At 47.6% G+C, this 16,341-nt stretch overlaps 1 protein-coding gene across 2 annotated transcripts; it reads right to left on the bottom strand.

Annotated features, from left to right (window-relative positions):
• Positions 1-9,797: 9,797 nt before the first annotated feature.
• Positions 9,798-14,943, bottom strand: LOC144510531 (hemoglobin subunit beta-like). Of its 2 annotated transcripts, XM_078240023.1 has the most exons (4): positions 14,762-14,943; positions 11,012-11,276; positions 10,583-10,775; positions 9,798-10,174 (listed from the first exon to the last, which is right to left on the bottom strand). In XM_078240023.1, the coding sequence occupies exons 2-4, from the start codon at positions 11,101-11,103 to the stop codon at positions 10,046-10,048; spliced, it is 414 nt and encodes a 137-aa protein (XP_078096149.1). In that variant the 5' UTR covers positions 11,104-11,276; positions 14,762-14,943; the 3' UTR covers positions 9,798-10,045. The 2 variants fall into 2 exon arrangements, with proteins under 2 accessions (XP_078096149.1, XP_078096148.1); XM_078240022.1 differs by lacking the exon at positions 14,762-14,943 and having other exon boundaries at positions 11,012-11,456.
• Between the last annotated feature and the right edge of the window lie 1,398 nt (positions 14,944-16,341).

The raw sequence follows: 16,341 nt of genomic DNA, 5'->3' as shown, positions 1-16,341 counted from the left end.
TAGCACTGCAGGCAGTCCATTCCACACCCCAACCACTCTCTGTGTAAAGAACCTACCTCTGATATCCTTCCTATATCTCCCACCACGAACCCTATAGTTATGCCCCCTTGTAATAGCTCCATCCACCCGAGGAAATAGTCTTTGAACGTTCACTCTATCTATCCCCTTCATCATTTTATAAACCTCTATTAAGTCTTCCCTCTGCCTCCTCCGCTCCAGAGAGAACAGCCCTAGCCCCCTCAACCTTTTCTCATAAGACCTACCCTCCAAACCAGGCTGCATCCTGGTAAATCTCCTCTGCACTCTTTCCAGTGCTTCCACATCCTTCTTATAGTGAGGTGACCAGAACTGCACACAATATTCCAAATGTGGTCTCACCAAGGTCCTGTACAGTTGCAGCATAACCCCACGGCTCTTAAACTCCAACCCCCTGTTAATAAAAGCTAACACACTATAGGCCTTCTTCACAGCTCTATCCACTTGAGTGGCAACCTTTAGAGATCTGTGGATATGGACCCCAAGATCTCTCTGTTCCTCCACAGTCTTCAGACCCTACCTTTGACCCTGTAATCCACATTTAAATTAGTCCTACCAAAATGAATCACCTCACATTTATCAGGGTTAAACTCCATTTGCCATTTTTCAGCCCAGCTTTGCATCCTATCTATGTCTCTTTGCAGCCTACAACAGCCCTCCAACTCATCCACTACTCCACCAATCTTGGTGTCATCAGCAAATTTACTGATCCACCCTTCAGCCCCCTCCTCTAAGTCATTAATAAAAATCACAAAGAGCAGAGGACCAAGCACTGATCCCTGTGGCACTCCGCTAGCAACCTGCCTCCAGTCCGAAAATTTTCCATCCACCACCACCCTCTGTCTTCGATCAGATAGCCAGTTACCTATCCAATCGACCAACTTTCCCTCTATCCCACACCTCCTCACTTTCATCATAAGCCGACCATGGGGGACCTTATCAAACGCCTTACTAAAATCCATGTATATGACATCAACTGCCCTACCTTCATCAACACACTTAGTTACCTCCTCAAAAAATTCAATCAAATTTGTGAGGCACGACTTGCCCTTCACGAATCCGTGCTGACTATCCCGGATTAATCCGCATCTTTCTAAATGGTCGTAAATCCCATCCCTAAGGACCTTTTCCATCAATTTACCAACCACCGAAGTAAGACTAAACAGTTTATAATTACCAGGGTCATTTCTATTCACTTTCTTAAACAGAGGAACAACATTGGCCAGTCTCCAGTCCTCTGGCACCATCCCCTTGGACAGCGAGGACCCAAAGATCAAAGCCAAAGGCTCTGCAATCTCATCCCTTGCCTCCCAAAGAATCCTAGAATATATTTCATCAGGCCCAGGACTTATCGACCTTCAGTTTATTCAAAACTGCCAGGACATCCTCCCTCCGAACATTTATTTCCTCCAGCCTATTAGCATGTAACACTTTCGCTTCCTCAAAAACATGGCCCCTCTCCTTGGTGAACATTGAAGAAAAGTATTCATTCATCACCTCGCCTATCTCTACTTTATACTCCTATAGGAAGGCGGAGCCAAACGGAGTGTACCACAGAACAATGCTAACAGGTGGAACACCCCAACCCTAACCCCAACAGTAACAAGAGTAACATATGTACAAGTACCCATAGTGATAAACATCTATGGTTCAGTACCCATCGTGGTAACCATCTATGGTTCACCACATTCACCCCTCCCTTAAAAACAAAGGCCGGTGGGGCAAAAAAAACAGTACGAACTGTCCATATGTTCACAAGTTCAGTCGTGTCGGAGGTCCGCACCGTCTCTGCGACCTCCGCAGCACTGGCGGTAGTGCCGGTTCTGGTGACCGTGGTGTCCCTCTCTCCAAGGTGGTGTCCAGTGACTCCTCCAGTTCCTCACGCACGGGTGGACCTCGAGGTGGCGACAATCTCCTGGACTCAGGGAAGCTATACACGGGAGTAAGAGGATTAAGTGGAGGTCCCGATACTGCCCGCGCCGTGTCAGGAGGGGAGAGAATGGGCAAAGGAACCTTAACTAGGGGTGCAGGAGCGACGGAGGTTTCCAGGTCCCCTGCAGGCGCCAGATCTCTGATAGAGACCGTGTCCTCTCGCCCATCAGGATATGCCACATAGGCATATTGAGGGTTGGCGTGGAGGAGATGGACCTGTTCAACCAAAGGGTCGGACTTGCGGGTCCTAACATGCCGTCGCAGGAGGACAGGTCCTGAGTATGTCAACCAAGACGGCAGTGAGGTCCCAGAGGAAGACTTCCTAGGGAAGGTAAACATCCGCTCATGTGGGGTAGCATTGGTTGCCGTACACAGGAGGGACCGGATTGAATGGAGCGCATTAGAAAGTACCTCTTGCCAACGGGAGACTGGAAGACCCCTAGACCTTAACGCCAGTAAGACAGCCTTCCAGACTGTAGCGTTTTCTCTTTCAACCTGCCCGTTACCCCTGGGGTTGTAACTCGTAGTCCTACTTGAGGCAATTCCTTTAGAGAGCAGATATTGCCTCAAGTCGTCGCTCATAAACGACGAACCCCTATCACTGTGGATATAACTGGGGTAGCCGAACAGGGTAAAAAGACTCCGCAAGGCTTTGATAACCGTGGCAGAGGACATGTCAGAACAGGGAATGGCAAAAGGGAATCGGGAGTACTCATCAATCACGTTGAGGAAATGCACATTCCGATCTGTCGAAGGAAGGGGACCCTTGAAATTAACACACAGTCGTTCAAAAGGGCGAGTGGCCTTAATGAGGTGTGCCCTGTCAGGTCGGTAGAAGTGCGGCTTGCACTCAGCACATACCTGGCAGCTTCGAGTTATCGACCTGACATCCTCTATGGAGTAGGGCAGATTCCGGGCCTTTACAAAATGGAAGAGCCGAGTGATCCCCGGATGGCAGAGATCATTGTGGAGGGCCTATAACCGGTCCTCCTACACACTGGCACATGTTCCACACGACAGGGCATCTGAGGGCTCATTGAGCTTTCCCGGACGGTACATGATATCATAGTTGTAGGTGGAGAGTTCGATTCTCCACCTCAAGATTTTATCAGTCTTAATTTTTCCCCTTCTCACCTAAAGATCCTATACCCTGGAATGTTGAGCTGCCAGTCCTGCTCTTCCTTCAACCATGTTTCTGTGATGGCAACATATCACACTTCCATGTGTCAACCCACGCCCTTAACTCATCAGTTTTATCTATTACACTCCTAGCATCAAAGGATAGACCATCCAGCCTTGCCTTACTTTCTTAACTCTCAACCGAGCTGAACTCACTCTGACTTGCTTCCCTGATGTGTCTCCATTTTGTTAATATTCTATGTGTCCTCCTCCTGCCAGACTATTTTAAACTCCTCCCAACCGCACTAGCAAACCTACCCACACAGATGTTTGCCCCAATGTGGTTCAGTTGTAGACCGTCCCGTTTGTACATGTCCCACCTTCCTCAGAAATGGTCCCAGTGATCCAGGAATCTAAAACCCTCCCTCCTTTTTCTTGTTCATTGATGGGATGCAGACATCACAGGCTGGGCCAGCATTTATTGACAGTTGAGAGTCAACCACATTGCTGTGGCTCTGGAGTCACATGTAGGTCAGACCAGGTAAGGATGGCAGATTTCCTTCCCTAAAGGACATTGGTGAACCAGATGGGTTTTTATGACAATCGGCAATGGTTTCATGGTCATCATCAGATTCTTAGTTCCAGATTTCTATTGGATTCAAATTTCACCATCTGCCGTGGTGGGATTCGAAACTCGGGCCCCAGAACATTATGCTGGGACTCTGAATTATTAGCATAGTGACAATACCACTATACCACTGCCCCCTGCACCAACTCTTGAACCATACATTCATCTGCCCTATTTCCTATTTCTATTCTCGCAAGCAAGTGGCACTGGGAGTAATCCAGAGATAACAGCCAATGAGGTCCTGCTTATTTTAATCTACTGCCTCACTCCCTGAATTCTTGATGTGAGACCTCATTCCTCACTTTACCCATTCCGTTGGTGCCAACATGTACTGTGACCTCTAACTCATCACCCTCCCCTTTCAGGATGCCCTGCAGCCGCTCAGTGCCACCCCTGACCCTGGCACCATGGAGGCAACGCACCATCCTGGAGTCACGTTTGTGGCCACAGAAATGTCTGTCTGCTCCCCTGACTGATGAATCGTCTCTCACTATTGCTCTTCCTTTCTTCCTCCCCGCTGTACAGACTGGCTGCTTGTGGTGCCAGGAGCTTGGCTCTGACTGCATTCCTCTGAGGTACCAGCACCCTCATCAGCCTCCAACATGGAATACCGGTTAGTGAGCGGGTCCCCAATAGACTCCTCCACTACCTGCCTGTTCTTTCTGGACTGTCTGATGGTCACCCATTCCCTTCTTTCCTCTAGTCCCTTGAGCTATGGTGTGACCGCCTCTCTAAACATGCTATCCACGTAACTCTCAGCCTTGCGGATGGGCCGCGGTATCTCCAGCCTCTGCTGAAGTTCTGAAACCCAGAGCTCCAGCTCCTGCAGCTGGGAGTACTTCCTGTCCATGTGTCCATCTAGGACACTGGCAGCTTCCAGGACTCCCCACATTGTACACATATCTGCACATATCACTCAGCTGCCCTCACCTAACATGTCTTAAATTTACAATTAACACCTTAGACTAGAACAAATCTAGATACAGATAATAAATAATACTTTTCCCAATAGATAGTACATTTATTTTAGCTTCATCTATTTAAACACAGTCTCTAAGATCAGTTACTCACCAACCAATTAGCTTAGTGCTTTCCTCTGACTCATTCGTTGGTTTTACAAACTCAGCGCACTCTCTTTTATCCTGTCCCGGTGGTGTGTCCCTCGAGGCCCGGAGCTCTCCACTGCCCAAGGGTGAGGGAAGGTCTCATCCCCTCACTCTCTTTTATCCTGTCCCGGTGGTGTGTCCCTCGAGGCCCGGAGCTCTCCACTGCCCAAGGGTGAGAGAAGGTCTCATCCCCTCACTCTCTTTTATCCTGTCCCGGTGGTGTGTCCCTCGAGGCCCGGAGCTCTCCACTGCCCAAGGGTGAGAGAAGGTCTCATCCCCTCACTCTCTTTTATCCTGTCCTGGTGGTGTGTCCCTCACAGGTGCGGAGTTTGCTACTGCTCGAAGATGAGTCTTAATTTTTAAATTCTCATCCTTGTTTTCCAACCTAAACATGGCCGATATTTGTCACCTCCTCCAGTCCTATGATCCTTCGGAATATTCGTGCTCCCTCATTTCCCAATTCTAATTCTAATTATTCTCCATTATTGGTGGCCGTGCCTTCAGTTGCCTAGGCCCCAAGCTCTGGAAAACCTCTCTGCCTGGAATAAAGTTTTTAAGATTTACTCCTTTCACGAAGCTTTCGATCCTCTGGCCTAATATCTCCTTATATAGTTCAACGCCATGCTCTGTTTGTCACGTTTCTGTGAGCACCATGGGACATTTCATTACATGAAAAGTGCTATATAGATGTAAGTTGTTGTTTTTGTAATGTCGTTAAATGCTAGTGAGAGATGGTTAGATTCTCTCTTGTTGGATCTTAACTAGCTAAACTAGCTAATATAACTGTAGTTTATCATTAAGTAGTATTTCTAAACTTGAAACAAGAATTAGTTAGCTGAAATACAATAAAGATAGCAGGATAGGTGATGTATTGTAACTTTAGTCTGTAAGTGCAATGTGATTCCCAACAACCACAACTTTAGTTGTTTACGTGAATCCCGAAAGCCTAGTGCCAGGGTTAAGGACATCTGCTTGGGCATGAGATAATGTGGTATGGGGGCAAACGATCCAGTTGTCATGGTCCACGTAGGTCCCAATGACACAGATAGAACCAAGAGGGCAGTGGAAGCTGGGTCACTGAATCAATTCAAGTCTTTGTGGAACTGATTTTTGATCCATACCAGTCAAAGGTTATAGGGGACAGGGAGGAAAATGGAGTCAAAGTCACAATGAGCATAGCTATGCTTTTATCAAATGGCATGGGTCAGACTTCAGAGGTCAAATGCCCCACTCCTGCTATTTATTATGTTCTTATCGTCATTGCTTGACATGTGTGGCAGATATGTTACTTGCCGTTTGTCAACCCAAGTCTCAATGTTGACCAGTTCTTGTTGCATTTGGACACGGGCTGCTTCTGAGTATCTCACTTTCTTCCTGGAAGAAACCTTTAAAAACTGAGTATCTGAGGAGTCGTAAATGGTGCTGAACATTGTGCAGTCATCTGCAAACATTTCCACTTCTGACCTTATAATGGAAGGAAGGTGATTGATGAAGCAGCTGAAGGTGGTTGGGCCGAGGACACTAACCTAAAGAATTCCTGCAGTGATCATAGAATCATAGAATTCCCACAGTGCAGAAGGAGGCCATTTGGCCCATCGTGCCTGGACCGACAACAATCCTACCCAGGCCCTATTCCTGTAACTCCATATATTTACCCTGCTAATCCCCCTGACACTAATGGATAATTTAGCATGGCCAACACGTCTTTCGGACTGTGGAAGGAAACCGGAGCATTTGGAGGAAACCCATTGTGGTGAACCATCGTTGGTTCCCACTAGATAGTACTGAGCCAGGGTCTGGCCAGTACTACAAGTATGTATATATGTTGCTGTTGGGGTTAGGGATGGGTTGTTCTACTTGTTGCTGTTGGGGTTAGGGTTGGGCTGTTACACCTTGTATTATAGTTATTGTGGTACATCCCAGTCGGGCTCCGCCTCCTGGGAGAGGTCTCTGCTCTGTCTGGGACCCCTCAGTCTGGGATCGTGTATATAATTAGTAGCTGCCTTGTTACAGCAAATAAAAGCCTTTATTTCCTGAGCATCAAGCCTCGCGTGTGATAACGCGCATCACCCACACAGACACAGGAAGAATGTGCAAACTCCACATAGTGATCCAAGCCAGGTCCCTGGCGCTGTGGGGCAGCAGTGCCACCATGCTGCCCCAAATGATGCCCAAATGATGTCCTGGGACTAAGATGAGTGATCCTCCAATCACCACAACCATTGTCCTTTGTGCCAGATATGACGCCGATCAATGGAGAGGTCCCCCTGATTCCTTTTAATCTGTTTTGCTAAAGTTCCTTAATCCACACTCGGTCAAATGCTGCCTTGATGGTTAAGGACAACCATCCTCATTTCAACTCTGGAATTCAGATCCTTTGTGAGTTTGGGTGCAGAATTTTATCTCGGATTTTGCTGTGGACGTTATATTTCCTACATTACAACAGCGACGGCAATTCACTTAATTGGTTGAAAAGAATTTTGGATGCTCTCAGGTTGTGAAAAGCAATATCTTGATTAATTGCAAATTTTGGGAAATTGCTAGTTTTACTAGTTTTAGGTTGATTGGCCATGCTAAATTGACCCTAGTGTTAGGGGGATTAGCAGGGTAAATATGTGGGGTTACGGGAATAGGGTCTGGGTGGGATTGTGGTCAGTGCAGACTCGATGGGCCGAATGGCCTCTTTCTGCACTGTATGGATTCTGTGATTGTATGATACTGCCATTTCTGTTCTTTTCTGTTATTTTCTCATTCCCGTGTCCCTTTTAGTTTCGGATAAACCCTCCACAAAAGCACTTGTTCATCTGAATATTGGTCCTGATTATGTTCAGGTGTAACTTGTCCATCTTGTAAAGGTATTCCTTCCCTGGAACCGATCTGATGCCCCTCTCTCCTCCACCACTTCTACAGCCACACATTTACCTACTTTCTGTATTCAGTAACACATGGCACTGGGAGGAACTCTGAAATTACTATCTTTGTAGTCCCATGCTTAATCTTTCTCCAAACCCCTGAAACTCAGCCTGAAGGATCTCATAGAGTCATAGAGGTTTACTGCATGGAAACAGGGCCTTCGGCCCAACTTGTTCATGCTGCCCTTTTTTTTTAACCACTAAGCTAGTCCCAATTGCCCACGTTTGGCCCATATGCCTCCATTCCCATCTTACCCATGTAACTGTCTAAATGCTTTTGAAAAGACAAAATTGTATCCGCCTCTACCACTACCTCTGGCAGCTTGTTCCAGACACTCACCACCCTCTGTGTGGAAAAACCTGCCCCTCTGGACCCTTTTGTATCTCTCCTCTCTGACGTAAAACCTATGCCCTCGAGTTTTAGACTCTCCTACCTTTGGGAAAAGATGTTGACTATCTAGCTGATCAATGCCCCTCATTATTTTATAGACCTCTAGAAGATCACCCCTAAGCCTCCTACAGTCCAGGGGGAAAAGTCCCAGTCTATTCAGCAAATCCTTATAACTCAAACTATCAAGTCCCGGTAGCATCCTAGTAAATCTTTTCTGTACTCTTCCTAGTTTAATAATATCCTTTTTATGCTCAATACTTTTTCTGCCTCTGCCATTGACTCCAACATGGACTCCTGGCTCTGCCCCATCACCCTGCAGAATGTCCTGTGCCCACTCAGTGATACTCTTTGCCCTGGCACCAGGGAGACACCATACCATTTGGAAATCATGTTAGTGATTACAGAAATGTCTGTCGGTGCCCCTGACTAATTAGATCCCTATGATTACAGTGCTTTGACTCTTTCTTTCACCCACAGTCCAATCTCGCAGAGTGATGGGGGGTTTGATTCTTGTTGGATTCCTCTAAGGACTCATCACTCTCCCCTGTATCCAAAACTAAAAATTAATTTAGAATATGTCATTTATTTCAGCAATTTGGATGAGAATATAGAAGACATGGTTAGTAAGTTTGGGATGACACCAAAATTGGGGATGCAGTGGATAGTGAAGAAGGTTATCTACAATGGGATCTTGATCAATTGGGCCAGTGGGCCGAGGAATGGCAGATGGAATTTAATTCAGATAAATACGATATGTTGCATTTTTGTAAGACAAACCAGGGCAGGAGTTGCACAGTTAATGGCTCTGGGGAGTGTTGTTGAACAGAGGGACCTAGGGGGGAAGGTACAGAGTTCCTTGAAAGTGGCGTCACAGGTAGACAGGCTGGTGAAGAAAGTGTTTGGCACACTTGTCTTCATCGGTCAGAGCATTGAGTACAGGAGTTAGGACGTAATGTTTTACAGCTGTACAAGACATTGATAAGGCCACATTTGGAGGACTGCATATAATTCTGGTCGCCCTGCTATAGGAAGGATGTTACTAAACTGGAAAGAATGCAACAAAGATTTACAAGGATGTTGCCGGGACTGGAAGATTTGAATTATAAGGAGAGGATGGATAGGCTGGAATCTTTTACCCGAAAGTGTAGGGAACTTTATAGAGGTTTATAAAATCATGAACGGCATAGATAAGATGAAAAGCCAAGGTCTTTTCCTCAGAGTAGGGGAGTCCAAAACGAGAGGGCATAAGTTTAAGGTGAGAGGGGAAAGATTTCAAACGGACCTGAGGAGCAACTTTTTCACACAGAGGGTGGTGCATACATGGAATGGACTGCCAGAGGAGGTGGTAGAGGTGGGTACAATACAACATTTAAAAGACATTTGGACAGGTACATGGATGGGAAAGGTTTAGAGGGATATGGGCCAAATGCAGGCAAATGGGTCCAGTTCAATTTCGGGAAACCTGGTCGATATGGACGGGTTGTTTGCGTGCAATATATCTCTATGACTAATTGGTGAAATGTTGATTAAAATTGATGGTTTAATTTAATGCATTAGTGGTGGAAATTTCAGAACCGACTGAAAAATAGATCCTGAAGTTTGAATTCACCGTGTATTTACCTCATGTATTTATTGTTTTGATTCAGATAAATAAAGAATTCACTCATGGGAAATGAGAGGTTGATATTTTTTATTGTATTTCGAAGCAACTGGAGGGAAATGCATGAAGATATTTTCCAAAATTTGAGCCAGAAATAGCACGCAGCCTAGAACATTGTTTTCAAGAATGCATCAGTTTTATTTTAGCGTAGCTTGTTATACAATTTCTTATGAATAGCACAGAGATTGTTATCGATGTAAGAGAATCTTTTTGTCAATTGCATTCCTTGATGAAAGATACGAAGCTGATATTGTTGGAGATTTAATGGTACTGCTTGGAAATAGCATCAACGACCACTTCAAAGAACTTATCCCAAATGCCATGGATGTGGGGAGTGAAACAGTCCTTCTTAAGATGAGCCAGTTCCACAATGATACAGTCAGTCAGCAGCTATGAGAAAACAAAAGGAAAGAGCCGTTATCTCATTTGAAACAAAGCATGCCCTAATGGGTTAAACTTTGAACTTAAAGCACCCAAAGATTTGCTCAGAAAATGTTAAAGGGGGAAAGTTAGTCATTACAGGATAGACAAATATTCACTAAGATCAGCTTGTGACCCTGTGTAAAACATTGTACAACCAATGAGAAGATGCACAAGCCAACCTGGAACCAGTTGATGTATCAGTGTATCCACATCCAGAGTTATGGCTCCAGCTGACTTTGGAGCAACAAATGCACTTTATCCAGAAGGAAAAAAATCAGTAAAACGGGGAAATTAGAATATTGTTCTGAACTGTTTTTTTTCCTTCTGGGTTGTAAAATGGAACATATATTTTTTTTAAATGAATTTGTATCTTACATGGAAGCTTCCAGGATCCACATGCAGCTCATCAGCGTGTTTTTTGCTGAGCTCTTTAAATTGTGACTTGATATCATCCATATGTTTAACAGCAACTTGCAGAGCACCGAGCACTATTTCTGCATGTCCACCAGCAGTAAAGTCAGTTTTCTTCTGAAAGTAACGGGTGGTCCAGGGAAAGACCGTGAACATCCTGGAGGGAAAAAGCAAAATAATTCAACTTAGTGTCAAGTTCGCGATTCAATTTAAATCTCAAATTGAATCAATGAATCATTTGCGCAAAGTGAAACGGTAAACTCAACAGCAGCTTCAACGAAACCTTTAGAACCAATTCTCTTCAGTAATAGTAATAAACACTCACCACAATAAATTGGTGTGGAAAAAATAAAGCATGAATTATATTGAAATAATAATGCATCCACACTTTACCTTTCCAGGGCGTGGGTGCCAACTGTCTGCATATCGGTAGTTCGAAATGTTTTAGCAACTTCATCTCTCTCCTCTTGAGTCCAGTGCACCATTTTGTCTGTTAAGATCTCACTGCTGTCTCTTGCCCAGAATAGCTGTGTTGATCTGCCGTTTCTGTCTGATTTTTATAGTCAGCAGCAGGGCACATCCCAGAGCAAATTCCCAATATTATAGGCTGAATAACTGGTAGGTGGGACCCTCTTGCCTATCGCTGGGCAGCACGCTTCTGTGTTAAGATAAACACATGTTAAACATTCAGCCCTGCCTGGCCCATTTCTGTCCACTCATTACAAAGAATGGACTATTTTGCTGAATAATATGCTAACACGAGGGCTAAGAGAGAAATCTCGGGCTCTGTTGCTTTTCCCGTATCCTATCCACCTGCCCCTTTAACCCACCCCCCCTCAATCGTGCTTAATTTTTTCCCCTTTCAAGATTCACCAACTAATTCCCCGACCTGTCACAGAAAGGAATATGAACACCATTGTTGGCAACTGGTTGCAAATATTGTCAGATTATTTATGCAGCATTGGGCAATAGTATTGAGAGTAGCAATAATGCAGTATTGGTTTGTGTGTGTCTTAATCAGACCGTTCCAACAAGACCATTAAATAAACCCAGAAAGTACAAATTTTCCTTTACCAGCATCATGCAAGATTGTTAATTTGACAGAGAAATACTCCACATATTTACTTTTGTGGCACAAAACATCAAAAGTGACTCTGCAGCCCTAAGAGGCCACGAAAAAGGGCCTCTAAAATCGAGGCAGGAATCCATAAAACCTACGGGGGGAATACGTCATGGGTCTCCCCACATTGGAGCGGGTCAGGTCTGGAGAGGCAGCTGTAGAGTTTTGGCAGGAACCATTTCCCTTTAAAGGCATGACTGAAAATTATTCAGCCTGGGATTGGGGTCAGCAATCTTGCTATCAGGACTGGTTTGCCATTATTAAAGAGCTTCTGAATCCTCTTGATGCAGAGAAAAATCAAGGTCATAGGTTCATTGCCAGGGGTGTGAAGAAATATTCGCCATTGTCTGGCTGAATGCAACTCCAAGAACATGCATGGAGTTTGACACCATCCTGTCAAAGCAGCCCCTGTGTTTGGCATCCTATTCACCACCTGAAACATCCACGTCCTCGACCACTGACATACAGTGGCAGCCGTGTGTACTATCTACAGGATGCAATGCAGCAATGCACCAAGGTTTCATGAACAGCACATTCCAAACCTGCAATCTCTACCACCTAGAAGGAAAAGGGCAGCACATGCATAGGAACAGCACCATTTGCGAGGTCGCCTCCAAGTCACACACCATCCTGACTGGGATCTATATCGCTGTTCCTTTGCTGTCGCTGGGTCAAAATCCTGGAATTCCCTCTCTAACAGCACTGTGGGTGTACCTACACCCCAGGGACTGCAGGCATTCAAGAAGGCGACTCACGTACGCGAGGGCAATTAGGTATGGGCAACAATTCTCGATGTAGCCAGCGACAACCGCATCCTGTGAACGAATAGTTAAATATCAACCCCTCAAAATCAGATTTTCACCAACCTGTTAACTTGTATTTTTGTCAGATTGCTAGCCTGCTCTATTACTGCAGATATTATGGTCACTATTGCCTAGATTAGTAATGAGCAGCCTGGGCTAGTGACTGGGCCATATGAGTGGCCCTCCTTCGTCTCATTGGGCTGTAAGGTTGACATCAGGCGTGTTCACCATTACTCTCGAATAAGATTGAATCCAAACGGCAAACATTTCAGAACAAGTTATAGAAAATACTTAATCATTCATACATGAATGAAACTGTCATCAACTTCAATTGGTAAAAACAAAAGGAATATTGGTGGTTGACTGGATGTGGAGGGAGTGCACGGCTCCTACAGTCAATGTTGTGGACAATCAGCACGCACCTCACTTCATGTACCCTTGCTGTACATGTGTGTCACTTCAGTCATACCAATAGGAAAAAAGCTACCCGGATAGTAACCAGCAGAATGTGGCAACTCCACGTGTGGGTAACAGTCAACAAAATGTCTTGTGGGCCACAAACAGCCCTTGGGCCACAGACTTCCTGCTTTTACTTTTCTTACGGGTTCCAGTTCCATTCCTCATTATTAGATCCAATAGCAATTTTCCCATGTTGGGCTTTCTACAAATCAGGTTGGAAAGGAGTCCTGTCGGAGCAGTTCAGGAACTCCATTCCCTTACTCCGAGTATCCACCTTTTCTGTCCAATTCATTCTGAGTAGTTGGAATTCCCTATGATTGTAATTCTGAATCATTTAATACCCTCATTATGGAACACAATAATAAGGAGGATGTGGGATCCATGTAGATCGGAGAACAACAGAAATGGGCTGCAGGATCTGACATTAGAAAGGAGAAACAAGGTGGGGGGGAGGGTAATTTTGAGTCCACCCTCTCCATCAGTGGGAATGGCGGAGGGAGCTGAAAATCTGGAGAGTGCAATTGATGCTGGCGAGTTCCCGGAATGCGATCTTACCGGCCGCTCGCCGGTGGAATGGTGTGAAACCCATCAGCATGTGATCAGCGAGCACTCTCTGTGGATACTGAGCCCAGAGCCAATTGTCACCTCACGCTGGTGCCATTTACAACAGCTCTACAGAAAGCGTGGACCTGGCGCCTTCACCTGCCGAGGGGGGTTTCGGTGGTGAGCGCTCAGGCAGCCAGCACCCTCTGCGCTGTGCCCAGCTCAGCAGGCACAGGAGAGGACCTGAGGGGAACACAGATAGTTTCACTCGGGGCAGGGCTGGGTGTTCCCAGAATCGACATTTCAGGGAGAAGGGTGGGGAGGAGTCACTTGCAGGCTTTACCTTCCCTTTATATCGGGGCACCCCTTAATCTAAAGAGGTGAAGGCTGATAATGCAAGCAGCACTCCCCATGTCCTCCTTGCTGGGTTCCTGTCCATATCGCAGCTGAGGGAGTGCCCTTCCATATTGGGGACTGGCCAGAGGGTGGGAGGGACATAGCACTGCCATTCTCACACTCCACAGGGATGAGGCACCAGGAGAGCACAGTGGTTCCCCCAAGTTTGGTGGCATGAACAGTCAGGGTGGAGGCTCTGTGGGTGAACCATGCCTGCACCATGCAGTCGAAGCCCTGCGCCATGGTGTGGACATCTCCTGATATGGAGGGGCACGTCCTGCACTGAGGTCTCCACTGCGGACGCTGACCTCGCAGTGTTAGACTCAGTGCGCTGCAGTGATGTCACCATCTCCTCAGAGAGAAGGTGATGGGACTCCCCCAATCGGCCTTGCAGTCCAAGGAGGGATTCTGTCATCCCTTCCGGATACTCGTGACTCTGCACCTCCAGCGGTGTGGGACGACCAGACCCAGCGGCACATCATCGGCCAGGGGCTTAGTAGACTCCCAGGCTCCGACATCCCTCTGAGTGCCAATTCCCTGGGACGCCCTGCCCTGCAGTGAGGTGCTCACCAGTGAGTGAGCCAGAAGCCTGTTCACTTATTGGACCCACCGATGTGTGAGTACCTGCGTTGGTGCCGGGTGTGGGGACAGTTGTGACGCCTCTTCCATTGTGGGCTTGGAGAAGTCCCCCTCGGAGCTGTTGGAGTCAGTGGGTCTAGGGGACGCGAGGATGGTCTGGCCTGTTCTGCTGGTCAGCCTGCAAGAGATGGGCCGTGGCATCAGTGCATTACAGGGGATACGGAGGGAACACTGATCACTCACCTGAGACTTGAGGAATGAGAGCGTGTTTGTTGAGGATTCTCATGATTCTTCCCCACTTCACCATCAGCGCAGGCAACGTTCTCCCTCCTCCCCGGCCCGCTCGAGGGCTCTCTCCTCAAAACGCCTGAGGGCTCTCAGCTTGGGTACGAGTCCAGCTGGCTGCACCCACTCCTGCCTGTTGTGGTTGAGTTTGTGCTGCAATGACACAGAGAGGGAGAGTGTAGGTGGCAGTGTGGACATTTAAGATGGTGGTGAGGTATGGCAGACATGGGGCTTGGGTGGGAGCTGGGGTGTGAGGAGCATAGCAGCTACTGGGGGAACATGGTGACTGTGGGAGAGAGGTGGGAACCTGGTGTCTATTGGCAGAGGCCAAAATGGCTGAGTGGGAGAAAGGGTTGGGGGTGTGAGAGGGTCCAGTGGGAGACTGGGGGTGGTTCACCTGCCCTGTCCTCCATTGCTGTGTGTTTGCACTGACAAGGGCTGGCATTGCATCCCAGGCGGGGATGCCACCCTGCTGGATAGCTGTCTCCTACTGTGTGGGTAAAGGGTTCCCAGCCTCTGTGTTCCTACATCGGGCAGTCTGGTCGGTGCCCTCTCTGTGAAGCTTGGTGCTGGCTTTGTGGCTGCCGTCTCCTGTGGAACCAGTGCTGGAAACAGTTTCTATGGAGCCTCCCCAGTGCCTGCAGCTGATCAGTCGCTGCGGTGCGGGCGAATCAGAGGCAACGCACGGCTGGAGCAGTGTGGCAGCAACAGAAATTATTCCGAATGAGGTGGAAGATTTGGCCCAAAAACAGCCTGGTGCTGTCGGTGTGATACACTGGGAGCACTGTCGGTGTGATACACTGGGAGCACTGTCGGTGTGATACACTGGGAGCACTGCCGGTGCGATACTCTGGGCGCACTGTTGGTGTGATACACTGGGAGCACTGTCGGTGTGATACACTGGGAGCACTGTCGGTGTGATACACTGGGAGCACTGCCGGTGCGATACTCTGGGCGCACTGTTGGTGTGATACACTGGGAGCACTGTCGGTGTGATACACTGGGAGCACTGTCGGTGCGATACACTGGGAGCACTGTCGGTGTGATACACTGGGAGCACTGTCGGTGTGATACACTGGGAGCACTGCCGGTGCGATACTCTGGGCGCACTGTTGGTGTGATACACTGGGGGCAGTGTCGGTGTGATACACTGGGGGCGCTGCCAGTGCGATACTCTGGGGGCACTGTCGGTGTGATACGCTGGGGGCGCTGTCGGTGTCATGCACTGGGGGCGCTGTCGGTGTGATACACTGGGGGCGCTGTTGGTGCCATACACTAGGGGCGCTGTCGGTGTGCTACACTGGGGGCACTGTCGGTGTGATACACTGGGGGCACTGTCGGTGTGCTACACTGGGGGCGCTGTAGGTGTGATACACTGGGGGCACTGTCGGTGTGCTACACTGGGGGCACTGTCGGTGTGATACACTGGGGGCACTGTCGGTGTGCTACACTGGGGGCACTGTCGGTGTGATACACTGGGGGCACTGTCGGTGTGATACACTGGGGGCACTGTCGGTGTGCTACACTGGGGGCACTGT

The sequence above is a fragment of the Mustelus asterias genome, chromosome 23, assembly GCF_964213995.1.
Source record: "Mustelus asterias chromosome 23, sMusAst1.hap1.1, whole genome shotgun sequence".
NCBI lineage: Eukaryota > Metazoa > Chordata > Chondrichthyes > Carcharhiniformes > Triakidae > Mustelus > Mustelus asterias.
This window is presented reverse-complemented; position numbering and strand designations above follow the sequence as displayed.

Bases quoted from the DNA above. Each gene is read 5' to 3' on its own strand.
- LOC144510531 (XM_078240023.1), bottom strand. From the start codon at position 11,103: ATGGTGCACTGGACTCAAGAGGAGAGAGATGAAGTTGCTAAAACATTT. The intron at 10,776-11,011 runs GTAAAGTGTGGA...TTTTCCCTCCAG, and splicing joins GGCACCCACGCCCTGGAAAG to GATGTTCACGGTCTTTCCCT. The intron at 10,175-10,582 runs GTAAGATACAAA...GTTTTCTCATAG, and splicing joins TGGATCCTGGAAGCTTCCAT to CTGCTGACTGACTGTATCAT.